Source organism: Psammomys obesus, unplaced genomic scaffold (assembly GCF_907164565.1).
Source record: "Psammomys obesus unplaced genomic scaffold, mPsaObe1.curated_primary_1811, whole genome shotgun sequence".
Taxonomy (NCBI): Eukaryota; Metazoa; Chordata; class Mammalia; order Rodentia; family Muridae; genus Psammomys; species Psammomys obesus.
This window is the reverse complement of record NW_026590405.1, coordinates 5,437,368-5,464,293: the sequence shown is the minus strand read 5'-3', so window position 1 is coordinate 5,464,293 and position 26,926 is coordinate 5,437,368. Positions and strand designations below refer to the sequence as shown.

At 47.6% G+C, this 26,926-nt stretch overlaps 1 protein-coding gene and 1 pseudogene across 3 annotated transcripts in view; both read right to left on the bottom strand.

Annotated features, from left to right (window-relative positions):
• Positions 1-26,926, bottom strand: part of Slc26a8 (solute carrier family 26 member 8) — a 51,789-nt gene that overhangs the window by 8,882 nt on the left and 15,981 nt on the right. For 2 of the 3 annotated variants that reach the window (XM_055607214.1, XM_055607216.1), the window contains 13 exons: positions 26,231-26,347; positions 23,795-23,976; positions 19,669-19,833; positions 17,762-17,911; positions 14,840-14,922; positions 8,466-8,613; positions 7,496-7,609; positions 6,364-6,441; positions 4,438-4,533; positions 3,614-3,720; positions 3,464-3,533; positions 2,364-2,456; positions 2,139-2,270 (listed from right to left, as the gene is read on the bottom strand). In XM_055607214.1, coding sequence (XP_055463189.1) covers positions 2,139-2,270; positions 2,364-2,456; positions 3,464-3,533; positions 3,614-3,720; positions 4,438-4,533; positions 6,364-6,441; positions 7,496-7,609; positions 8,466-8,613; positions 14,840-14,922; positions 17,762-17,911; positions 19,669-19,833; positions 23,795-23,976; positions 26,231-26,347 — 1,535 coding nt within the window. The remainder of the gene's footprint in view (positions 1-2,138; positions 2,271-2,363; positions 2,457-3,463; positions 3,534-3,613; positions 3,721-4,437; positions 4,534-6,363; positions 6,442-7,495; positions 7,610-8,465; positions 8,614-14,839; positions 14,923-17,761; positions 17,912-19,668; positions 19,834-23,794; positions 23,977-26,230; positions 26,348-26,926) is intronic. The other variant, XM_055607215.1, reaches the window with a different exon arrangement.
• Positions 8,806-9,639, bottom strand: LOC129676596 (40S ribosomal protein S19-like; annotated as a pseudogene).

The following is a 26,926-nucleotide window of genomic DNA, read 5'->3' as shown; positions in this document are numbered from 1 at the left end:
CACCTTTAGTTAATTCATTTCCATTGTTCTTGGGTCCCAATGAATCTCTGACATTTATTACAACTTCCCATAAAGTACTTTCTTTTTTTTAATATGTATGTATGTATGTATGTATATTTGTATGTATGTACGAGTGTGCACTGTTCAGTATATATAATCAAGCCACATACATCACATTTTTACAGAAGGCAAAATAGGGTGACAGATCCTCTAAAACTGCAGTTATAGGCAGTTGAGCCAACTTATATGGGTGCTGGAAACTGAACCTGGGTCCTCGGGAAGAGCAGTACGTGCTGTTAACAACCAAGCCATTTCCTCAGACCTCTAACTTGCTCTCTATCAGGCTTTCCTCTGCACTTTCTCGCATGCATGCAACTGTCTTCCCTCCAGCCTTAGGAACGGAGTGGCTGGTTCTTGAGAAGCCTGTCTTTATCTCTGACTGCCTTCCATCTCCTACGAGCGGCTGGTGTAGCATATGGACGGAACCACAGGCTCGGAGTGCCCACATCGTGCAAGGCTAGTGTGGCCTGGGCATATGGAGCATGATGACTGATTCACGATCGCCTCCCTGGCCCTTCTTCCTCACCCTCTACTGTGTCCTGCCTGGCTGAGAACACCAGTCCTGTGCTCCTGAAAGCCTCACACTTAGCTCTGCCTCAAGGTCCTTGCCAGGTCTAGGGTATGGAGAAGGAGAACCCTCTATCTTCCAAGCCAATGGCAACCTGAGTGACTCTCAGCAGCACATACCCATTTGCCATGCCTCTGGCTTTCTGAGTTCATGCTGCTCTCTCTGTCCAAAGTCTTATGAGCTGTTAGAAGCCAGACATACGGTTCAGAAGACGGCATACTCGTACTGTACTGTAGGTCACTATTCCTAATAAATTTCAGGTTGGACTGGAGAGACGGCTCAGCAGTTAAGAGCACCTGCTGCTCTGGCAGAAGACCAGAATTCAGTTCTCAGCATTCATTTCAGGAGGCTCACAATCATCTGTAACTCCAGCTCCAGGGATCCGATGCTCTTCTGATCTGTGTCAGTATCTGCATACACACACACACACACACACACACACACACACACACACACCAAATACACACATGCATATATACACATATATGTACATACATATATAAACACATACAAACATATATACACACAGATGTGTATATACATAAATTAAAAAATAAAAAATTTCCAATTGTACTATTATTTACCATCTAGAAACAAAAAGATTTAAATTATAACATGTTTGGATTATACAAATGTCAAAAATGTTTATGATTGAAAATATAAATTATATTTATGTCACATTAATGAAGAGTTGCCTCCCTAATTTGATTGAAACCCCATGAATTGCTTCAAAACACTCATATAATTTGGGGGTTGAACAGGCAAGCAGAACAAGCTTAGCTCTGGACTGATAAACCTTAAAGCCATTCAGCATGGTATGGTAATTCTAGGATTTGGGATATGAAACAGGATGATTACTCTGAGCTTGAGGCCAGCCTGAACTACAAAGCAACACCCTGTCTCAAACAATAAGTTGGTAGAGTCAAGCCTTCAAGGTCGGAAAGGCACGGGGTGTGTGGCTTCAATTCTAGCCCTCGAGAGGAGGAAGCAGGTGGATCTCTGTGAACTCAAGGCTGGCTTGGCTCACATATTGCGTTCCAGGCCAGCTAGAGCTACACAGTGAGACCCTACCTCCCACCCCCCCCCAAAAAAATATATATATATATATACGCATACACATACAGCACAAAAATGTGTTTGTGCATTTATATACTATCAAATCCATGGCTACCTTATCTCTCCAACCCCTCCTCTATTCCCCCATCATCCCAACTCATACAGCTCTCTTTCCATATCTAGAGTCTATTTAGCGCTGTATGTGTTTGCGCATGTGTTCAGATGGACTGCTTCTCCTTAAAGGGGATGGCTAGTTCACTTTCAAAGAAAAGGGCAGGAAGCCAGAAAGTGGTGGTGCACACTTTAATCCCAGCATTTAAAAGGCAGGGGCAGGCAGATCTTCGAGATCTGGTCTACACAGTGAGTCTTGGGAACAAACAAACACACAAACAAATAAAAACAGACAGAAAAAGGAAGAGGGAAGAAGACTCGGGACGGGAGAGGTGCGGCTCACCCTGCTCTCCGGCACCAGCTCTTCACAGTCGCAGAAACACCTACATATTTTGTGTTCCGATACATTGGTTTCACTTTCATGAAACAGAGTGAAAATTTCTTCTTCTTTAAGAGGCGTCTTTACCATATTGACCTGGGAGACAGAAGAAGGGTTTCACACAGAGGACAGATGGTGGAAAGGGAGACCCAGAGGCAGGAGGGGTGCCTGGTGGCGGCGGGCCCTCACCTCTTTTAACAGCTTGTGCTTTAGGTCATACACATTGACAAAGGTGATGGAGTTGCAACACTGCAAGATCTTCACCCCAGGGATGAACACCACCTGCAGGACATGGTAAGGCTGAGCACAGGCCTCTGCTCTTTCCGGGAGGAAGAACCACACAGCAATTTTTTTTTTGTTTGTTTGTTTTTTTCTTTTTTTCCAAGACAGGGCCCTGGCCTGGAACTCTCTCTGTAGGCCAGGCTGACCTCAAACTCACAGAGTTCCACCCTCCTTCGCCTCCCACGCGCTGAGATTAAAGGCGTGCGGGGCCGCAACCACAAGCAGAAACGCACAGGTTTAATGTTCTTCAAGAACTTCTGGCCTCTGTGTTAAGAGCTAAAAAATTCTATTCCCATCTCATTCCCAGCATTTTCTCTCTGTGTCTCTCTCTGTCTCACTCCCTTTCTGTCTCTGTCTCCAGGGTCTCACTATGCAGCTCTTGCTAGCTTGGAATTAGAGTTGGATATACATGAGTTCAGGACCAGGCTGGCCTTGAACTCAGAGATCCACAGATACCTGCTTGTCTCTGCCTCCAGAGTACTGAGGTTAAAGGTGAACAAGCAGCGCACCTGGTGCCCCAGCTCTGCTCTGCTGTATTCTTCCATTTCTTCTTATCTACCTTCTTTTCCCTGAAGTCACAGTGAGAGGGTAGAAGGCCCGCTGCTGGCTGCAGGAGCGTAAGGACACTCACCACCTGTCCCTTGGAGCCTTGCGTCCCTCGCGCCCTGTGTAGATGGCTACAATGCCTTGATGAGGGACTGGGGCTGAGCTGGCTGCTTCTCTGCAGCCCCCTCCTCCTATGCCTGTGTGTATTGTGTGTGTTTGCATGGATGTGGGCACAGAGGTGTGTCTGAGGTGCATACACGGAGGCTGGAGGTTAAGTCAAGCGTCGTCTTCAACTGCTGTCCACTGCAATCCAGAGCCCTATGATCTGACATCTGGGACGTCCTCTCTCTGCCTCCCAAGTACTGAGATTCCGGTGGGTTCTGAGGGACTGAACTCCTCGCACACGCATGGCTCTGGCTTTCTCCCCTGAGCCGTCTCCCCACCCCTTGCTGGCTTCTTACCTCCCGGTATTCGTTGATGCTCCTATAGATGTTGGTGTTGGGGATTTGACCCAAGACGAGGAGCTTCGTTCTGGAGGGAAATGTACTTGTCTTAGGACCCCGTGCCCTTGCCTTGCCATGGCTGTCCTCTACCTATCAGAGGTTGAGTACCTGTGCGAACGAGCAGTGATGACGAAGAAAGCAAAGACGAGTGAAATAAGTAGTCCAAGGTCTAGTCCCAGGAAAATCGCAGAGAAGAATGTCACCATCCAAATGACCTTGTGGGAAAGGGTTAGAATGGGAAGGAGACTGTGAAAATGAGCAAAATGGAGACGTGCCAGGCCCATCTCAGACAACTTGGCCCTAGATGCTGCCTACATGTTCTCTGTGGATTTCTGATCACCTCTCCCTTAATCTCTTTCTCATAATATCAGTATCCCCATGTACAAAATGGAGACAACGTTATCTGCCTTGTTGGATGGTAGGATGGGTTGGTACAGAGCTCACTGCATGATAGTTAAATGTTTGTAATGGTTATTGTTAATCTTGGCTCTGTTCTTAAGTTTTATCTGTTTTAGTATGTGTGCACTCATGCTGGTGTGGCGGCTACATTTGTGTGCATAGATGAGTGGACGTGCCTGCATGTGGAGGCCAAAGGAACCGTACACTTTTTGAGGCCAGGATTCACATTAGCCTGGAGCTCCCCTTAGGCTAAGCTGGTGGCCAGCAAGCCACAAGAATCCCCTTCTTCTGCTTTTCTGGCCCTGGAATTCTAAGTTTGTGCCACAACACCAGCTTTTGATGTGCGCTCTGGGGTCTTAGGCGGCAAGCGGCTCCTGACCAAACCCTTGCCTGGCTCTTCTGAGGTGCTCAGGGATGCTGCTCTGCAGCCAGTGCTCTGCAGCTCAGCTCTGGCTGCTTCTGTGTCCCCTGCAGCCCCCGACTCCATCTATGCCTCCATTCCTCCCCCATACCCCCCAGGCGACTGTACTCACACAGTCATACTGGTCCTGCCTCCACAGACCGGGTAAGTGGTAAATGGTCTCAAGGTAGGGCACCACATTGCTCAGGATGATTCCTGCCAGCACGGCCTGTGGGGGAAAGAGAAACCGTCTCGTTCTCACAAAGGAACCACAAAAGCTAGCCTTGCCTCTAGAAATGTTACATGGGCTTTTTAATATGAACAGCACACCCAAGCTCTGACTCACGGTTCAAATAAAAACCCTTTCCATTTTCCTCTATTCTTCCAATGTGTTAGGTCAAACAGGCAAGGCCAAGCCAAGGTCAGCACTGACTGATTCAGCCAGGACACTGGCTGCCTTCTGAGAAAGCACAGTGAGGATGACACAGACACAGCAGGTCAGCAGAAGAGGGAACAGCACAAAGTTAGTTATGGCTTCTTCCCACCAGTCCTATCTGTCTGTCTGTCTTGTTTTTTTTTTTTGTTTGTTTGTTTTGTTTTGTTTTTTGAGACAAGGTTTCCCTGTGTGGCCCTGGCTGTTCTGGGCTCCCTGTGTAGAGGAGGCTGGTTTCACAGTCAGATATCCACCTGCCTCTGCCTGCCAGGTGCTGGGGCCACCTGGCTGAACTGTTTTTCTTTTGACCCGTGGCAAGGAATATCTACAGGAGACAAAGCCCATCATAAAGCCATGTACAGCAAAGCTGTGTCCTTTCTGAATACTAAGGTAAAATTTTCATTTCATTAAAAATTAATTACAGTCCTACATAATTCTATTTTTTAGAAACTTTTTTTTTCTTTTTTTGATACAAGGTCTTTCTATGCAGCCCTGGCTACCCTGGAACTCACTACTTAGATGAGGCTGGCTTGCAGTGTTCCTCCCTCTCCACACTGGGTGCTAGAATTGTCAGCATGACTAGTCACCATGCCTAGTCTGTATAATTTCCATCATCAAAGAGGCAGCCCCTGCTAGCATTCTGGTATGTTCTGTATATTTGGGGCATGAACCTATGTTATTGCTTAGAATCGTTTGGTTACAGCTGTAATAAGCACACACAATATGGCTAAGGGTCAGGTCATGTCTCAGACAAAGAAGAGATACATTCAAGCAGAGACACATCCAGCTGAACACAAAGTCAATGCCAACCCGCAGGCCTGCTCTTCTAATGCCGTGGATAATTAAGAGGCTGGGGGCAGCAATGGAGGGACAAAGTTCAGATGCACGAGGCCCAAACAAATGGCACGGACACACATTGAGCGTTTTGAGTCTCAATTGGGTTCCCACAATTGGAACTGCTCTTGCCATTCCTCAATGAATTCCACACCTAAAACTGAACTTAGAGCTTGATGACAACAATTGTAATTGTGTTTCTTGACCACTCTCCACGAACGTGACATGAGCCTGTTCTACATGAACATACCCGTGGTATGTAGAGTCGTGTTTAATGTCCAGCCTTGTGATGGAGACACGGCTGTGTGCTGTGTCTGTGGCTTGGTTCATGAGTGTTGAAGGGTGGTTGTACCTGTGCGTGCACACAGAGGACAGAGGACGCCCTCGAGTGTCCTGCCTCCACCCGCCGCCCTCCAGCACTGGGTTGCAGGTGCATGCAGCTACACTGGCTTTTACATGGTGCTGGATATTCAAACTCAGGCCCCATGCTTATATAGCAAGCACCCTTTCCCACTGAGTCATCCCCTGCTTCCAAGACGTCATTATTTAAGAAAAAAGGCTGGAGCCTCCCCTGGGAACCACACAAAGGCAATTCTCTGCAACTCTATTGATCTTTATGTGGATGAGTGTTTGCATGTATGTATGTGCACCATATGCATGACCCCCTGGAACTGGAGTTATAGAAAGTTGTGAGCTGTCATATGGGTGCTGGGCTCTCCCGTGGACAGCAGCTAGTGCCCTTAGGCACCTAGCGGTCCCTCCCGCCCCCAGACTCCTTGTCTCCTGACTTACATTGGGCAGATTGTGGAAGAAGTTTCCTATCTTCACCATCAGGAGCAGCATCACACCTGCACCTACCAGAGATGCAAACTGAGGAGACAGAGCTGGTTCAAGAGAAACTGTCAGGAATGCATTGGTCCCTGTCTGCAACTGAGGCCTTCTGTTTTCTGGGAAGCATGCCCCCCCCCTTTTTTTTTCTTAAGAAGAGCTGGGTCTTCAGCATACCTTTTAGGATCTTACTGACATATTTGACACATAGTAGGTACTTCAAACGTGTCTTATGAATGCTGTCTGGGAAGTTTCAGTTTTCCCTAGAGTCCTTACTGTCACAGCTTGGAGCTATGAATCTCCCTAGATATGGCTTGTTTATCTTAGCGTTCAAAACTTTAGCTACCTCCTCACACAACGTAAAACTCCAACCTCAAGAACCTCACTGACAGCCCCAAGTTCCACCCATTCAACTTCCTGTATAAATGAATGTCCCATCTACTCCCATGTTGCTGGGAGCTTTGACACCTTCCTGTCTTTAGGGGTGTTTCATCTTTTCTTTGTTTTGTATCTGAGACAGGATCTCATGATGTAGCCCTGGCTGTGCTAGAACTCAGGGTGTAGACCACGCTGGCCTTGAACCCACAGAGACCCGCCTGCCTCTGCCTCCCCAGTGCTGGGATGAAAGGCGTGCACTGTCATAGCTGGTGCCTTTCATCTTTTTAAGGGCTGTTGTTATTTTATGTGGATGACTACCTCCCCGCATGCATGTATGTGCACCATGTCATGCCTGGTGCCTGAGGAGCACAGAGAGGGCACTGGAGTTACAGACAGTTGTGAGCCACCTGATATGGCTCGGAATGAAGCCCAGGCCCTCTGTGAGAGCAGCAAGTGCTCCTGACCAATGCGCCACTTCCCTAGCACTGCCCTGGGGATGGAGGTGAGTGGGTGTTGGGATTACAGGCTGTGCCTCCATCCCGTAACCTTTACTGACAAAATCTGAGCAAAAATTAAGGCGAACATGGAATCCAAACTCTTCCTGGAGATTCCCCTTGAGATCAGCCCAGATGAAGCCCTTCTGTGGACAGGCATGTGGACAGATGGCATCTCTTTCCTTATGTGGACACACCAAGCGTAGGCTTCCTTCTCAACACACCTGCTGTCTTCCTCCAGATTTGTCTTGGATAATAGTCCTGGCCAAAGCACCCGTAAACACATAAGATCTGAAAAAGGAGCTGACCACGTTGCAAAGGCCGATGGCTATTAAATCCTGTGGAGAATCAGCAGAGCTTTTGAGTCCACTTTTTGCTGAGGAATCTGATTTTGAGCTAAAGGTTCACTATTTTGTGAGGTCATGTTGGGGTCCTTACACCCTCCTAACAACACTTGGCTGTAGCCTTGGGGAGCACACAGGGAGGCCAATCTGATCTTCTAGATCAAGTTGTGTCTCTGCCCGCCCTCCCTTCTGACCATAAGGGAAATGTCTTCTGAAAGACAAAGCAGTAATGACTGATTCTTGCCTCTTTCTCACGACTCCGGGAGCTCAGTGCGAGCCTTCTCCCCATTCTACACTAATCTAAGTGACTGGCTAGGGCACTGCTTGCTTCTGTGTCCCTCCTGAGCTCTAGGGAAAGGACCACTCTCAGAGTAGTTGGATATTTTTTAATGACAGGTACAAGCAGTCTGGTGTGTACGCCATCCCATGGCACCCGTGCCCGGCTTCTAAGGCCAGAGGGAAGAGGAAGAGGAACTCTGCTCCCTCATCACTGTTTTAAGACAGGGTCTCATGTAGCCTAGGCTGGCTTCACTGGCCACATAGCTAAGGCTGGCCTTGAACTCCTGATCCTGCTTCTGCTTCCTGAGCGCTGGGATAACAAACATGCACCACCCCACCTGGTTCACTCCTTTGCCTCTCTGTACCGTATCCACTGTAGGGGAACAATACTTGTACGAATTCAAGAAGGTTCAAAGTCACACATTCTCCACCTCTCAGTAACCTTATGTGATTATAGTCCAAATTATGGTCCAAATAACTGGTTAAAGAGGAACAGAACCTTGAGGTTGGTGCAAGGCCCACATCAGAGAACAGTCATGCTGGAGAACAAGACCACGTAAGGCCCCCTCACCTGGTTGGAATTGACTCTGTAGTTATGGTATCTGGCAATCTTCTTGCCCAGAGATATGAGCAGAAAGGCACTCACTAGCGATAGAGATATGGCTTGTGAAATAATACTGTGAAGAACACCAAACTCTGGAGTCTCGGGGAGCACAAAGCTGCAATGGAAAAGTGGAATTACTGCTGGGTGGCAAGACCCTGCTACACTTCTCCCATCCTGTCCCTGTGCCGGCAGACACCATGCTCCCTCCTCCACTTTTTTTTTTTTTTTTTTAAATACAGCAATGGAGGCAGCAGCTTGCCAGAACAGCCAACGAACAGAGCCAAGTTACAAAGCCCATCAAGATAACATCCTTGCGGGTCCTCTGCCCCTAGCTCCCACCTTACAGGACGGGTGAGTAACGGGTGTGTGTGGAGGGGATGCGTCTACGGAGGGCCTTCTGCGGTGTGTGCTGCAGGCTGGTGCCGCACCAGGACGCTCTAGAGTTAAAGTGCTCCTCAAGCCCCTTCCCGTCACACCCTCAGCACAGCACCCCACTCGCTGCCCTTCCTTCAGGCACCCACAAGTCCTACCCATACCTTCGTTCCCAGAGATTTTTGCTCTGTTGTCTTATCTTTTTGAATTAGAGCCTCGGGCAGTGCGGGCTGGTCTGGAGGCCCTGGTCTCTCTTTCCCCGCCCCAGGGCTGGAGTTACAGCTGCGCCCCGTCATACCTGGCTCGCTGAACTGCAAATTTTATTTATTTATTTTTACGAAAGAGGCAATTTGTTACCCCAACATCCTATGTTCTAATGCTTCTTGTTGGCAGCTGCCATCTGTCTGGTGATCCTGTCCAGCTCTCTCTGTCCCTGAGGTGTTAGCTTGTGGCCCCCATCTTGGTACATTTTCAGCCCCTCCAGGGCTTGGAGGACCAGCAGGCCACACTCTGGAGCCTCTGCTGAAGCGGCTGGGCCTCACGCCATTTCTTTGCTGTCCTCCATAGATCTTGTTATAGAGTCAACCCCTGGGGGCAGCCCTCGTGGAGAACCAGTTCTCACCAAAGGGGGCAAGCTCTTTAGTCTGGCCAGCTTGACTGTGTCCACCCATTCGGGGACTTTCAGCCTCCTGGACTTTCTGAGGAAGGCTGCCAGAGCTCTGAGGAAGTCCTGCTGGTTAATGTCTTTTACAGTAACTCCAGGCCTCATGCAGCCTGTGCGCTGCCAGCCAGGGGACAGAGCAAACTTTACACTTTAAAAAATAAATTTTCTGCCGGGCATGGTGGCACATGCCTTTAATCCCAACGCTTGGAATGCAGAGGCAAATGGATCTCTGTGAGTTCAAGGCCAGCCTGGTCTACAAAGTGAGTCTGGGTCAGCCAGGGCTCTGTTACACAGGAAAAAAAAAAAAACAAAAACAAACAAAAAAACAACAACCAAAAATCCAAAACCAAACAAACAAAAATAAAACAAAACAAAAAAAGCATTTTCTGGTATGTTAACAAGATGATAAAATAGTGGTATAAGTGACTTTATACTGATATATTTGGTAATTCAGAGTAAATGGATAAATACTTCGAAGAACTCAAATTAACCAAGTGTTCTCCGGGAGAGACAGAGAACCCAGAGTGATCGCACAGTGATCACAGGAGATGATGGTGACGGGAACTGTCAACGTGAAGAATCTGGGGTCCCCGGGGACATGAGCCTCTCATCTGGCCATGTCTGGGACTTGTCCTCATAGCTCCCTGGCTAGGACCTGAAAAGTAGAGAGAGAGCGCTGAGCACATCACGCACCTTCCCCCTGCTTCCTGCTGTACAATGCTGTGACCAGCTGCTTCATGCTCCTGCCGCCTGACCTGTCCAGCATGACAGGCTGGACCCTTGCAGTAGACACTGGAGTAAGCCCTTCTCCCTTAAGTGCTTTTGTCAGAGAGTGTTTTATCACAAGGAAGTGGTCGAGACAATAACAGCTTTGTTTGACCACACTCAAGCTGAGCTTGAGCTTTTGCCTGTAATAAGCCCAGAACCTGGGAGGTGGAGTCAGGAGGGCTGGCTCAATGCCAGACTTCAAGCTTAGGCTAACCTAAGACCCTACTTAAAAACAAACTAAAAAAAAAAGAAAAAAAAAAAAGCACACTAAAACCAGAATTATAGTTAGGAGCCTTCCCACGGTGAAACCTTTAGGCCTACATAGCTTCACTGGTGGATTCTACCAAGTACAAAAGGAAGAAATCAGGCTAATTTTATGGAACCTTCTAGAAACTGAAGACATTATAAGGAATAGACAACCCCAGGCCAATCTTTCTCCTGAATGTAACGGAAGAAATCTGACCAGTGTATAAAATGATGATGTGACAGAACCACGTGGGCTTCCTTAGGACACAACTGGCTTAACCTTCAAGCGTCACGACAGAAGGAGACAAAAAAGGAAAAGAAATCCTGATGGCTGGGGAGGGAGTGTATATATACATACATACATATATATCTTACATGTAAGCTATCTTATATATAACTTCATGCTGACACAATTAAACCTAATTTAGCATGGCTATGTTCCATCTTTCATTTCTCTGTCTAACTTTATAGGTCTGGTAAAAACTGCCTTCTAAATCTTTCAGATACTGTTTGTTCTTTGCAATTCTTATTTTTTGAACCTCACTCCCCTAGCCATCAACCATGTGTGCCCGTGTGTGCTTATGTGTATGTATATGTGTGTGTAGTGTGTACGTGTGTTTGTTTGCAAGAGTATATGCTTGTGTGTATACTTGTGTATGTATGTTTATGTGTATGTATGTGTTGTGTGTATGTATGTGTATATTTGTGTATGTGTGTATATATGTGTATCTGTGTATACTGTATATGATGTATATCTGTATATGTATGGTGTGTGTCCAAAATGCTTACTGTTTTTATTATGTTTTACCATTTAATCAAATAGACAAATACATATGGCTCCATATTTGAATCCATCCTCACAAACAATATAAAGACCCACAGTGAGACCACGTGTGTCCTTAACACATTTGGAAAAGCTATTTTGGGGGTAGACTTTCTGCAGAGCAAATAATAGCTTATCTAATTAAAAATTCCTCTTAGATCATGCTTAAAGCCCACTTTTCCCTTTATGTCTTTTTATGAAGTTGGATAAGAATTTGACTATTCCAAAGGGATATAGAATAAATATAGTTCATTATCCAAACTTCAACAATAGAAACCATTATTTTTCCCTCCTACTGTTGTCACTCAATTCTTAACAGTAAATCAGGATTAAAAAGAATACACACACATACACACATAGTAGCTGGGCACTCTAGGAGGCAGAGGCAGGTAAATCTCTGAGTTTGAGGCCAGACTGTTCTACAGAGCAAGTTTCAGGACAGCCAGAGCTACATGAAGAAACCCTGTGTCAAAAAACAAACAACAAACAAACAAAGAGTTGAAAACCTAGTGACCAGAATTAAACCCCTGGCACCCACAGTGAAAGGAGAAAACTGATCCCCAAAAGTTGTCCTCTGACCTCTACCTCCATGGTGTGGCACATCTATGCCCAAGCATCCCCCAAATAATAATAATGTAAAATTAAAAATATAACAAAGGAAGCCGGGCACTGTGGCACTCGCTTATAATCCCAGCACCCAAGGAGGCAGAGGCAGGCGGACCTTGATGAGTTCAAGGCCAGCCTGATCTACAAAGTGAGTTCAGGACAGTCAAGGCTATGAAGAGAAACCCTGTATCAAAACAAACAAACAAACAAACAAAGAATCCAGGAGCTGGTGGTCGAGCACATCTGTAATCTCAGCACTTGGGATGTGCATGCCGGAGGAGCAGGAATTCAAGACTGCTCTGGACTACCTGCATCACAAAAGCAAAAATGCCACCAAAGGCAATAAAATAGAAAACACTACCAGGAACTATGGGCATAGCCGCACTTAAGTTACAGTGCCCAGTTTTACCAGTTCCTGGCAGATATGGATAAATATAAGAAGGGGCTCAAAGAAAAAACATTCAAACCAATGTTTTGAAAGGCTTCCTTCTCTCTACCAGCCCTTGAATCTCATGGTGAAAGATGAGCTGAAGTTGGGCTGTGTGCGTTGGAAGCCATTAGGAATAGGAACCAGGGCAAGAGCTGGCTCAGCAGGTCATGCTCACTGACGCTCTCCCCCAAGCCTGATGAGCCGAGTCTAAGGAGAGAACCAACTCCTGCAAGTTATCCTCTGACATGCTCTGCCACGTACCTGTTTCCCTCTCCCCCAGAAATCTACAAAAAAAGGTTTAAAAAGAAGGCAAGTTGGGGCTGGAGAGATAGTTCCGTGGTTGAGGGCACTGGCTGCTCTTCCAGAAGACCCAGGCTCAATTCCCAGCACCCACATGGCAGCTCACAACTGTCTGTTATCCAGTTCCAGGGGCTCTGGCACCTTCACACAGACAACAGTAAAAACACCATAACATAACATAATAAACAAACAAACAAATAAATAAAGTTGCCAGGTTCGGTGGCGCACACTTTTAATTCCAGCACTCAGAAGCCGGTGGCAGGTGGATCTTTGTGAGTCTGAGGTCAGCGTGGTCTACAGAGTGAGTTCCAGGATAGCCAGGGGTGTTACACAAAGAAACCCTTTCTCCAAAGACAAATAAACACAATGAACAAAAGGTTATCATCATAGATTTTGGAATTATCCAGAAACGAGTTCAGGTGATAACTGTGCTACTACCTGGATGTCTCACGCCTCATTTCCTCAACAAGACAGTATCTTCTTCTACTACTGTGGAAGCAGATGAAGTCCCTTCCCTGACCGTTCCTATCACCTGCCTTTACCTTGTGCTTCCTCCACTTGGTCTACAGATGGTGTCTGACTGTATCACTACTGGTGAATAGGATTTCAAATGCATTTGGCCATCACTGCATTTTGCAGGGACCTGTCAGGACAAGGTTATATCAGACGGCCCACCTGTCACTATCCTGGAGCTCAGCCAATGCTCCCAAGGCTTTGGGCCTCCCCTTTGTGCCATGCGGAGTCATAAGCAGTGTTCAAAAGCCTGCCTGGGGGTCAAGACACTGTGGTCTGGTTCTTCCTGATCCAAGTCAAGGATGGTAACTGTCCAAGGGCAGCAAGAGTCTGCCCTGTGCTGCTCATGCAATAGATGAAACCAAATGCAGGGCTGCCAGCTTCTTCAAAGATAACCCACCCAATTAAGAGGAGAACGTTGTTCAGAGCTGCCAGCTTCTTCTTCAAAGAAGAGAATGTTGTTCAGTGGCAGAGCGCCTGCTTACCCTGTGTGAGACCCCAGCTTCAATCCCAGCTCAACTTAAACAGGAGAAGGAAGGCGAGGAAGGGGAGAGCAGCTGTGACCCACATTCAAGTGGTGACACTGAAGCAGCAGTCCCTCCTGAACATGGAGCCTGTTTCTTCTCAGAGCACAGACAATCATCTCTTCTACCACCTTCTTGCTGTTGCTTTCTTTTTCCGGGGGCGGGGGGGGGGGGGGGGGGGTGGGTAGTAGTCTCATGCAGGCCAAGGCTAGCCTTTAACTCCTGAAGTCCCAATCCACCTGCCTCCACTACACGCCTGGCTTTCTTGTTCTACTCCTGAAAGTTAACCAGACAAGGGTGGGGCTCTGTGATACCCAAAATGCCTACAGAAAAAGATACGGTTTCTTTGGTGTCTGGCATTCAGCAGGTGTCTGAGTAAGCTGACAAGTGCTCTCTCGCTCTCGCTCTCACCCTAGCTGTCCTGGACTCACTCTGTAGACCACACTGGCCTCGAACTCACAGAGATCAGCCAGCCTCTGCCTCACAAGTGCTGGGACTAAAGGCATTCGTAACACACTAGACTCAATGTTTTGCTTTGTTTTTGTTGACAGGCTCTCTGTGATGAGAAAAGTGACCAGAAGTAAGTACGGAAGAAACGAGGCACTGCGCTGGCCCGCTTCTTCACCGATGCTTTTGTTCTGCACTTGATCTTACAGAAAAGGCTGAGAACGTCTTTGTGCCCTAAGAGATCTTAGCAGTAGCTGGATACTGCTAGAAAAGACCATGAGGCAGGCTGTGTAGAGAAAGGCTGAGAGAGAGCTCCTGAAAAGGGAACAACTGGTCATGAAGGCACATGCGTGTCACCCCAGCACTTGGAGGCTGACACAAGAAGATTGTGAGTTTGAGGCCACCCTGGGCTATATAGCAAGACCCTGTCACAAAAACAAAGAAAAAGCAATCTTGAAAACTGGAATGATGCACACGCCTTTAATCTGAGTGCTTGGGAGGCATAGGCAGGTGGACTTCTGAGTTTGAGGACAGCCTGGTCTACAGCCTGAGTTCCAGAACAGCTAGGGCTACACAGAGAAACCCTGTTTCAAAAAACCAAAACCAAAGCCAAAACCAATAACAAAGAAGAAAAGTGGAATGACTGACCTGTAAGGAATCATGTTAATCAACACCTTGCTGTTTTCTGTAGCCATGCTTATCTTGTTTGTAAGTACAGTGAAGCCGAGAATCTGTCGGTCATTAAAGCAAAAACATATAATTAAATACTGCGCATTGCTTCCAGAACAAGGTGCTCAGAGGCCCCAGCACAACGTGAAGGAAATGTGGTCTAGGCTGACTCATGATCGTCAAGACAGGCAATCCGTTTCGGTCCTCCAAGCTCCTTTTGACATTGGAAGCAGAGCAGTAGCAGCCCGGGTCTCTAACACATGGACGGCGACGGGAGACAGCTACCAGAGCTCCGGGTTCAGTGAATCTCCATCTCAGAAGAACAGAGGAGTGGGCCGCAGAGATGCTCACAGAACAGGGCTCCTGCTTGTTCTTCCAGGGCAGTCAAGTTCAGCTCCAGCACCCGCACGGGGGCTCAGAACCATCTGTGACTGCTGCTCCAGGGGACCCAGCATCCTCTTCTGGCCTCTGAAGGCCCCTACATTTACATGTACATACCCCGACACACACACATATGAGGAGAAGACAACTAAAAGAAAAGTCAAGACTGTCTCTGACATGAACTCAGTGGCTGGCTCTTTGACCCCCCGACCCCACCCAAGGGAGTAACAGCCTTGCTAGGCCATAGAGGAGGATACTGCAGCCAGTCCTGATGAGACCTGCTAGGGTCAGATGGAAGGGGAGGAGGTCCTCCCCTATCAGTGGACTTGGAGAGGGGCAGGGAGAGATGAGAGAGGGTTGGTGGGATTGGGAGGGAATGAGGGAGGGGGCTGCAGCTGGGATACAAAGTAAATAAACTGTACTTAGTATTAAAAAATAAAAATTAAAAAAAAATAAAGTCAAGGTAGAAGGCAACAGAGGAAGAAACATGATGTCAACCTCTGGCCTCTACATGTGCTCACATGGGAGCTCTAACTTCATGTGCGCACACACACACACACACACACACACACACACACAATTTAAAATAAACATTTTGGTAGAGATCATTTGTGCAACCTGGTGACTATAGTTAATAAGAGACTTGTAAATTGGGAAAGCAATTAGATCTTAAATGTTCTCACAGTGAAAGATGATCGCTGGTTGTGTGGTTCTGTGTCTGTGGCTGGTTGTAGGGTTCTGTGTCTGTGGCTGGTTGTGGGGTTCTGTGTCTATAATCACAGAACTTGTGGGTAGGTTGAGAGTTGGAGGCCAGCTTGAGCTGTCCAGTAAGATCCTGTTTCAAAACTAAGGCAAAACAAAGGAGCAGAAATGGTATTCCTATGCAGTGACAGAAATGTTGACTAGTTTGACTGAACATAGCTATGACATGCCAAACATCTCCTCGTGCAAACAAATATATAAAATCCCAATGTCAAGTATGCCTGACAAAACCTCAAAGTTTTCAAAAATGAAAACACAAACCACATGACTGACTTAGCAGCTGCAAACACTTGCTGGGTGCTAGCCTGACAACGTGAGTCTGATCTCTGAACCCACGGCGGAAGGCGGGGCCAACCCCACTAAACTGTTCTCTGATCTTCACATGTGTGGGACTTACATGCTTGCATGTGTGGCATACACATGCAAATAATAAATGAAACTAAAAAATATAATGAAAACAAAAGCATTTCATAGCACGTGGCTGAAGCTCCAGCACTTGAAAAGCTGGGGCAGGAGGATTGTCAGGAATTTGAGGCCAGTCTGGGCTAAATAGTGAGAATCTATCTTAAAATACCAGAGAGAGAGAGAGAGAGAGAGAGAGAGAGAAAGACACAGACACAAACAGAGAATTTTTTTTTAAATAGCATACATTTAAAACTGTATTCAGGGAAGAGGGCTCAGTGGTTAAGAGGTCTTGTGGGGGCCAAAGAGATGACTCAGTGGTTAAGAACACTGTCTGTTCTTCCCGAGGACCTGATTTCAATTCCTGGCAACTACATGGTGGCACACAACCATCTCTACTGGGATCTGGTGCCCTCTTCTGGCGTGCAGGTGTACATGCAGATAGAGCACTCATATATACATAAAATAAGTAAATAAATCTTAAAATAAAAAGTCTTGTAGAGGACTGGGTTCAGTTCCCAGCACCCACATGGCAGCTCACAACCATCTGTAGCTGTAGTTCCAGAAGATCCAACCTTCTTTTCTGAATCCTCAGGCACTAGGCATGCTTGTGGTGCCTTACATACATGTTGTAAAACACCCAGGCACATAAAGTAAAAATAAGTAACTTAAAAAAAAAAAAAAAAAGACTTTTGTTTATTTATTTATTATTTCTAAAGTAGTCTGCCTGCATGCCAGAAGAGGGCACCAGATCTCATTATAGATGGTTGTGAGCCACCGTGTGGTTGCATGGGAATTGAACTCAGGACCTTTGGAAGAACAGCCAGTGCTCTTAACCTCTGAGCCATCTCTCCAGCCCAAAATAAAAACAACTTTTAAACAAAACAAAAACAAAAGCCCTCTAACGGCTTTGCCCTCATTCACTATGCTGTTTTACAATTCCCATCTGTGTTTGTGTGCCTGCCCTGGGTGTAAGAATGTCCGTGGAGCCAGGAAAGGAAGGGAACCTGGTTCTGGCAGTGGAGCTGGGTTTGGAGCCTCCAGAGGGTGGTCCTGGGAACTGAACCCAGATACTCTTCGAGCAGACACTACTCCCTCCCTGATCTCCCACTGCCGTCAACCTTTCTCTGTGTAGCCCTGGCTGTCCTAGAACTCGCTCTATAGATCAGGCTGGCCTCAAACTCGAGATCTGCCTGCCTCTGCCTTCCAAATGATGGGATTAAAGGTGCAGCAAATACTCTTAACCACTCCCTGCTCTTGATTCTTGTTTTCTGGTGTTTTCTCTGGCTTCCTGGGGTACTTGTTTTAAACAGGTGTTTGCAGCGACTCGCGGAACCGGGCCTCCCAGACACCCACCAGGAAGAGCTCCATGGGGAACTGGATGGGGTAGCGGTTGAAGGAGATGCGGATGCACTTGTTGACTCTCAGGGCCACCACGGCGGTAAGGAACAACAGAATGCTGGTGGAGTTCGCCTTGGGGAGCGAGATGCAGTAGTTGATTAGGTTCTGAAACAAGAAAACGTTGCAGAGGCCTCCTTAGGGACATCGCAGCTGCCGAAATCCGGAACAGGACATTCTTCTTCGGTGGAGGAGCAAAAAGAGGAGGTGCTTGGCCCAAGTGCAGCACAACTGGGCTCCACTGGAACACTGTGAGGGGCAGGTGTGAGGGCACAGGTGTGAGGGCTCCGTGCTAGGATCTAACCTACGGTCTCACTCACACATGCTCGTCCACTGAGCTACTCCCCAGTCCTCTTCCTAGCTCTCCTTTGGAGACAAGCTCCCATCGAGGTGCCCACGACGGCCTCCAGAAGGGGGAGGGAGATTTCAAGTCTGAGCCATCAGACTTGGCTGAATATACTTTTCTGCTTTGCTTTTTTTTTTTTTTTTTTAATTTAGTAGATACTTTTTTTTTTTTTTAAGATTTATTTATTTTGTATACAGTGCTCTATCTGCATGTATGCCTGTATACCAGAAGAGGGCACCAGACCTCATCACAGATGGTCATGTGGTGGCTGGGAATTGAACTCAGGTCCTCTGGGAGAGCAGACAGTGCTCTTGACCATTGAGCAGTCTTTCCAGCCTGAGAAGTAGATGCTTTAAAAGGCATAATGCTGGATAAGGAGAAAATATACTTTATATATTTCATTGTAAGAGAAAGGACCTGGGGCTGGAGAGATGGCTCAGAGGTAAAAGGCACTGGCTGTTCTTCCAGAGGACCTGAATTCAATTCCCAGCACCCATGTGACAGATCACAACCATCTATAACAAGATTTGGTGCCCTCTTCTGGCATGCAGGCAGAATGCTGCATAAATAAATAAATAAGATTTAAAAAAAAGAAAGAGGAAGGACATCAGAATCTCTTATGGGGACTGGAGGCTGAAACAGGGTCTCCTGTTTCAGGTGTAGTCCTGGTCAGTTTGGAACTCGCTATATATAAAGAAGGTGACCTCAGAATTACAGAGATTTGCCTGCCTCTGCCTCTGCCTCCTGTGTGTAACAGTTCTTTTTATTAATCTGTAGGCTGTTATTTTTCAGTTCACGCATGCTCTTTAGTTGAATTTGTTTTCATTTTTGCATTCAGGGCACTTACACTCTTGTGTATTTAGCATACAAGTCTAATAAGTGGCATGTGGTAGGGAGAATTATGAAATAGTAACTTTATGACCAAATTAAACTTTTTTTTTAACATTTAGTTATTTAGTGCATGTATGTCTGAGTGTGTGCAGAAGCACAACATTAGGAAGTCTACTCTTCCCTTCTAGCAGGCGGGCTACAGGGATGTGGCTTAGCCCAACATACTTGCTGATGGTCGTCTTTACCAGCTGAGCCACATCACTGGCCCCACTGCCAATTCTTTTTTGTTTTGTTTTTGGAGACAGGGTTTCTCTGTGTAGCCCTGGCAGTCCTGGAATTCACTCTGTAGACCAGGCTGGCCTCCAACTCAGAGATCCACCTGCCTGCCTCCCTACTCCTCCAGTGCTGGTTTTAAAGGCATGTGCCATCACTGCCCTGCTCCATGGCCACATTTTAATGTAGACCATCTAGTTTAGAAGGTTAAATTGAAGTGGTTATTACAGATGAGCACATGCTCCAACTGGCTTCTGCACTTGACCAAGACCCTAAATCTACAGGAGATGCGGAGCTACGTCTGGGCCCTCTTATCCTTTAGGGACAGGCAGAAGTCTGTCCACTTGGGCCAACTTTTGGCCAACTTTGGGCCAGAGAAGGGGTGTGAACTCTGGGGGATCTTGGGGTTACTCACATAGAAGAAGGAGATGGGACCAGCGTGAAAACTGATCATAATCCCAAAGATGCATGTCAACTGGGCCAGTATGATGTGCAGGGCCACAGCAGCCAGGTAGGCGCTGATCGCAGCCTCAGGAAGATACGTGGTCACGAAGCCCATGCCTAGCACACCCATTGACAGCTGTGGGAGGAGGGGAAGAAAAAAAAACACAAAGGCAGAAGGGTCATTATGTTGGCCAGCTGTATGTCACCTTGACACAGGCTAGAATCATTGGAAAGAAGGGAACCTCAATTGAGAAAATTACTCCACAAGATTGGCTACAAGTAGGGCATTTTCTTTTTTTTTTTTTAATTTTTTAATTTTAATTTTTATTAATTACACTTTATTCACTTTGTATCCCCCCATAAGCCCCTCCCTCCTCCCCTCCCGATCCCACCCACCCACCCACCCCTTTCTTCACACTTGCCCCTCCCCAAGTCCACTGATAGGGGAGGTCCTCCTCTCCTTCCTTCTGATCTTAGTCTATCAGATCTCATCAGGAGTGGCTGCATTGTCATCTTCTGTGGCCTGGTAAGGCTGCTCCCCCCTCAGGGGGAGGTGATCAAAAAGCAGGCCAATCAGATTATGTCAGAGGCAGTCCCTCTTCCAATTGCTATGTAACCCACTTGGACACTAAACTGCCATGGGCTACATCTGTGCAGGGGTTCTAGGTTATCTCCATGCATGGTACTTGGTTGGAGTATGAGTCTCGGGGAAGACCCCTGTGTTCAAATTTCTGGTTCTGGGGCATTTTCTTAACTAGTGGTTGATGGGTGAGGTCCCAGCTCATGGGCTAGTGGTCCTGGGTTCTATAAGAAGCAGGCTGAGCAAGCCATGAGGAGCAAGCAAGCCAGTAAGTGACGATGCCCTCCATGGCCTCTGCCCCTGCTTCTGCCCCCAGGTTCCTGCCGTGTTTGAGTTCCTGCTCTCACTTCGATAATGAACTGTTACATGGAAAGGTGAGTGAAATAAGCCCTTTCCTCCCCAGAGTTGCATTTCTCTGTGTAGCCCTGGCTGTCCTGGAACTCACCCTGTAGACCAGGCTGGCCTCAAACTCGGAGATCCACCTGCCTCTGCCTCCCCAGTTTGTCATGGGATGTCATCACAGAAGTTTCACCCTAAGACAGCCATCAAGCCAGCAACAGCACTGACTGCACTCCCCAGCAGCGCCACGGCCTCTGCTCAAAGATTCCCGACCAAAAATTCAGGGCCACCGTAGAGAACTCCCAGGCTCTCTTTCCCCAGTGAACTGGGTTCCCTGGGTGCTGACTCCCAACATGCACCCCTCACTCTCCTCCCCACTCTTCTGGAACACTGGCAGCTGCTGGGCTCTTCACTCTGCCCTCTGGCTGAATGTGGAGGGAGCAGCAACAGTAGGCTGAAGGGGACAAAGCTCACCTTCCCGAAGGCCTTGGGCCAGAGCCCGTCGTCTCCGTGGGGACCGCACTTGTTCACAGAGAACAGACAACCAGGAGAAGCACTGTGGTGTGGTGCGCACACCTGCAGCTCCGGCACTCTGAGGTGCGGAGGCGGAGGCCAGGGGATGGTCGCCGGGAGTGCAGGAGCAGCCCGCGCTGTGCGAGACCCTGCCCCACAACAAGCAAGCATGCAAACAAACCCACGCGCCACGGCGGACTTCCTGGCCTTGTGACTGCCGTGTTTTAAGAACGATCCAGCAACCGCCAGGCAGTGGTGGCGCACACCCTTCATCCCAGAACCTGGCGACCACTGCACACACCCAAGGACACACAGAAAAATCATACCACTGAGTCATCTTTCCAGTCCAAGGCTCCATTTCCTGTAATTTTTTTAAAAGACACATTTAATTTTTATTTATGTATATGTGTCTGTGTATCCACGGGCCCAGGCATATAGTGGCCTGCGGGCCCAGAAGGTGTCAGATCCCCTGGAGACGCATGTGGTTGTGAGCTGCCCTGTGGAGCTTCTGCGAGAGCAGCCAGTGCTCTCACAGCTGAGCCATGTATCCAGCCTCCACCCAGCCCCTAGCTCGATTTTCTTTTGATGTGTCTCTGTGTCTCTGTGCAGGTGCAGTTGCATGCAGGTGCCTGTGGAGGCCAGCAGAGGACACCAGATCCCATGTGAACGGTGTTACAGGCAAGAGTGAGTCTGACCTGGCCCAGGCCCTCTGCCAGAGCAAGAGGCACTCCTAACTGGCGAATCGTGTCTCCGGCCCCAGGCCTTTAATAGCTTTTTGTTCCAGAGCTTTCGGTGACCTGTTTCCCTCTCTCTCACTACTGCTCACAGTGTCCTGTGTACACAGAAGCGGGCCCATCTGGTTGTGGTTCCTGGCCGGCTGCCCCACCGGTGCTCATGCACAAGCCCCTCTTTTCCACTGGAGTTTCCAAGAAGAAATCTGCTGTTGTTTGAGGTGCTTTCCCTTTGTGGAAAGTGCTTTGTTCTGGGGCTTGATGGACATTTTTCTCCCCCTTGCCTTTAGTTTTCAGAAGTTCATAATTTCTCTCCATGTGGATTTCTACTGTTTTTCCTACTTAAGAGTTTTTTTCAGCCTGTTAAATTTGCACACTTATGTATACAAATGTGGGGTGTATATAGTAACCATTTTATAAAAACCTCAACTATGTCCTCATTCATTCATTCATTCATTCATTCATTCATTCATTCATTCATTCATTCAGATAGTCTCATTATGTGTCCCAGGGTGGCCTCAAACTCCCGGGCTCAGGTTATCCTCCTGTCTTAGTCTCCCAGGTAGCTAGGACCAGAGGCAAATGGCACTCGGAGAGAGATGTTAAAGTGCCAGTCCATCTGCTATAGAGTAATCACCTCCCTAATGCTTACAATGTGACGGGCTCTTGCTGAGTGTTTCAAAGGAAGCTTTTCGCTTAATCTTCCCAAGAGCACTGCAAAACATACTATTCCCACTTGATACACAGAAAAGCTGAGGTTCACTGTTGTGTAAGCATTTCCAAAGCAGCCAGCCCACAGGTGTCGGTGCTGCCCCTGGGGGCAGCTTGGTGTTTGTGGGCTCCTAGGAGAGCTTAGCTGATGAAAGGCAGCCTCAGGGACCAGCTAGAGCATGGGTCAGTTCAGAGGGCAGAGATGGAAGCTGGGAACAATGGGCTGTGTATGGCTGTGTGTGGTGGTCAGCGCCAAGCACCCGAGGAGGCTCTGGCGAGCCACTGTGTTACTGCCCTTTAGCTGCGGCTCTTATTCTGGTCACTGCAGAATCCAGTGCCACCCCAGGCTCTCTGACAATTTTCAGGACCACATTCAGCTTGTGAGACCAGAAGTCTTTCACCTTCTTGTCCAAGGATTAGAAAAAGTGGTATCTATATCTGTCTACATGTATATATCTACGTATAGATATATAGACATATAATTTTTTTCCTCAGTGTAGCCCTGGCTGTCCTGGAACTCACCCTGTAGACCAGGCTGGCCTCAGACTTGCAGAGATCCACCTGCCTCAGCCTCCCAAGTGCTGGGATTAAAGGTGTGCAACACACCTGGCTTGAAAAAGTGATGAAAGGGAAAGATAAGGAATGGGCTCCAGGTCCCTAGACTGTCCTCTCTCTCACAGGAAGAAAGGCTGGCGAGTCCTCCTCACAGTGGTATTCTAAGTCAGTGTGGACAGTTTCCAAGGGCACGGAACCACATGAGCTCCAGGAGCGGCTCCTAACAACTGCTGTGTCGGTTCCTATGGCCAAATGCCAAGCAAGACTGGAGGGCAGCGGCAGGAGCGTGCAAATGGCACTCCCTGCTTACTCACATCCCAAAAAACAGCAAGCGAAGGGCAGAAAGGAAATGGCACTGGCTTATAAAAACCTCCAGGCCTGCCTCTGGAAGCCCGCTTCCTCCACAGGGCTCTCTGTCTTGTAAAGGTTCCACAGCCTTCGAAACAGCGCCCCAGCCGGGACCTTGTGTCCACTCACAGTTGTCTTCCGGGGAACATTTCACATTCAAACCACAACAGACCTGTTTCTTTAAGAATTCAGACTCAAGGGGAGGGGGGGTTGGATCGGGAGGGGAGGAGGTAGGGGCTTATGGGGGGATACAAAATGAATAAAGTGTAATTAATAAAAAAAAAAAAAAAAAAAAAAAAGAATTCAGACTCAGCTCCTACCTGAATAATTCCAGTCAGGAAGGTTGTAGTTGCCACCACGCTTAAGGAGCTATTATAGTTTACGTAGAAGTTGGGATTAGAAAAGTCATCCTTGACAAAACTTCCCATGATCAGGTGACCATTGTTGAATGGTCTCTCCTTCAGGACATTGATCATCAGAGCACTCATAAGGAAAAAGGGGCCTGCGAAAGAAGTTTGGGGAACAGATTTCAAGTTTAGGAATGCCAAATTATTCTTATTATTTAGCCATTACCATTGAGAAGGGAGAAAAAGCAGGGATGAGAATTGGGGCCTCACAGAGTTCAGAGCTGGGAGTTCAGGTGTTTCATCTCTTTGGGCATGGAAGTTGGGATTCTCCAACAGACTGACTGGAAATCTCTGTCAGGCGTAGCCCCTGTGCCTGCACTGGGGGGCAGAGACAGGTGGAGCTTTATGAATTCAAAGCCAGCCTGGTCTACATGGCAAGTTCCAGGCCAGCTACATAATGATCTACATAGTGAAACCCTGTCCAAAAAAGGGAAAAAACTCAAAGCAGAGAGAGGAGGGATGGTGTCATCAGAGTAATAGGAAGTGTCATCAAAATACCAGGAAGAAAATAACATCCACTGCTTCTCCAGGCTTAGCCAAGTGCAAGGCGAGGCAAAACTGCCTTCAAGTGGTGTTTTATCGTGGGAACAAAGGTAAAGCCTACCTTTGACGCTCTAATCCACATCTCAACAGTACCTGAACATGACTGCGAGCTGCCTTAGGAGTTCAGGAATATGGGAGCAAAACTGTTTTCTTCAGGTTCAAATGGAAACCCAACATGTAGCATGTCTGAGTCAAGCACGGGAAGATGCCCTTGCTGAAGCAGAGCAACACTTGTGTCTGGCTAGAGGTTGGGGTGGTGGCCAGGCTGCAGGCAGCACTGGCAAGGACACTGGACTGAACCCGAAGACCGGTGGTCACCTCAGTGAAGGGGGCAGTGTGGAGCCTTTCCACAAAGCTTGTGATTTGACTTCCACACAGGTGCACCTACACTGCAAAGATCTTCTGATGACATGAGCTTAACTACTCTGCTCACTTCGAAGTTCGTGGGTGGACTTCAGACCTTGGGATGCATCTACCCCGTGGAACTGAGGGTTTGCATTACTGTGGCACTCTTCTTATTGCGGGTTAATAAAGCTGGCAGATTATATTTTAAATCATGGAGTTTCATTGTTGTGGATTGATCTATTCTAGCATTATTAACAAAAATCACTATGGACTTCTTTTTTTTTCAGATTTATTTATTTGTTTCATGTGTATGATGGGTGTTTTGCTTGCATGTATGTCTGTATACTAAATGTGTACCTGGTGCCCATGGAAATCAGAAGACATCAGCAGTTCCTTTGGAACTGGAGTTATAGATCATTTGGTTTTTGGAGACAGGGCTTCTGTGTAGCCTTGGCTGTCCTTGAACTCACAGAGATCCACCTGCCTCTGTCTCCCAAGTGCTGGGATTAAAGGTGTGCCCCACCATGCCCAGGGCAGCCAGTATTCTTAACCACTGAGCCATCTCACCAGCCCCACAGTTTGATATTTAGAGGTACTCAAAGCTGAAGATTATCTTAAGCCTCTAAAAACACTTCAGCCTTGGCCTTCTGAACACTGCTAGAACTGCAGGGGTTATGGAGAGAGACAGAGAAAGCCTGTGCACTTTGCACTGTGGGACAGATGTGGGTTTTGGAGACCAAAGGTGAGGACGTTACACTTCGATCTCAAACACCCTATGTTGAAGCCCTAGTGTTCATGCTGCTGGCAGGAAATGAAGTAGGTCCTTGAAGACATGCCCTTGAGTATATCCTGTCCCCTGCCCATGTGTGTGTGCATGTATGTGTGTGCATGCATCACGCATACATGTGCACGTGTGTGAACTCATGTACACATGTATAAATGTGTATACTGTGTATGTGTGTATGCATCAATGTGTTTGTGAATGTGTCTGTGTGCACATGTGTCTTGCAGGTGTTCCTGTGTGTGTTCATGTGTATGTGTGTACGTGCATACATACATACATGTGTCTGTGTGTTCGTGTCTCTGCACATGTGTGCATGCACATGTATCTCTGTGTTTAAGTGTGTATATATACATATGTTTCTATGTGTGTCTGTGTGTATGCATGCACCTATGTATGCATGCGTGTGGGTGTGTACATGTTTCTTGGCTGCCACGGGGGAGCTGCTTTGCTCCACCATGCACTTGAGATCATGGTGCTCAGCTCTGAGACAGGCCCAGAAACAATGGAACCAGGCGATGGACTGAGACCTCACCAACCGTGAGCCAGTGGAAACTGCGCCTCGGTGAAGCTCCTGTTCCCCATGTCCCCAGGGACTTCCTTTTGGTGACTGAGGGCTGACTGGTGCGGATCACTAAGTGACAAGTAAGTAGCCCCTGTGGCCCCGGCACCGAACTCACCAATGGACATTTGATGGCATGATCCAAGTATTACATAAATAACTGACGAGCAGAAGGCAGAGTAAGTGACATTGAGGGGAGGAACCAGTTGCCTTGTCAGCAAACTCAGTGTCAGCCCTGAAAAGAAGAATAATTTAATTAAGCAGAGACAGTTTGGCTTTAAGAGTTACCTTAAATAGAAACTGCTAAGAATGAGGAGATCATGTATGTGTGTAGACTCCTAGTTACTAACTTGCTTTTTTTTTTTTTTTTGAGACAGAGACTCATATAGTAGCCTAGGCTGGCTTCCAGCTCACTATGTATCTGAGACTGACTTTGAACCTCCTGAGTGCTGGGATGACAGGTATAAGCCATTGTGCCAGCTTTGGAGTGCTGGAGACTGACCCCAGGGGCTTGTGAACACTAGCGGGCACTTTACCAACTGAGCTACAAGCCTCGCCCTCCACCTCAGCTCTAGTGTCCAGACAAGCACGGGAAGAGCACAATGCGGTGGCAGGCGCTCTGGCTCCAGCATCCTAGTGCTCATTCCTGTGCGGATCCAGGAGGCCTGGGGGCTGGACAGATGGCCAAGCAGTACCAGGCACTTGCTCCTCTTCCAGAGGACCTGGGTTTGGTTTCCAGAAGCAGTGTTTTGGAGGCAGACGGCCACCTCTAACTCCAATTCCAGGGGATTGGACGCCTCTGGCCTCTGAGGGC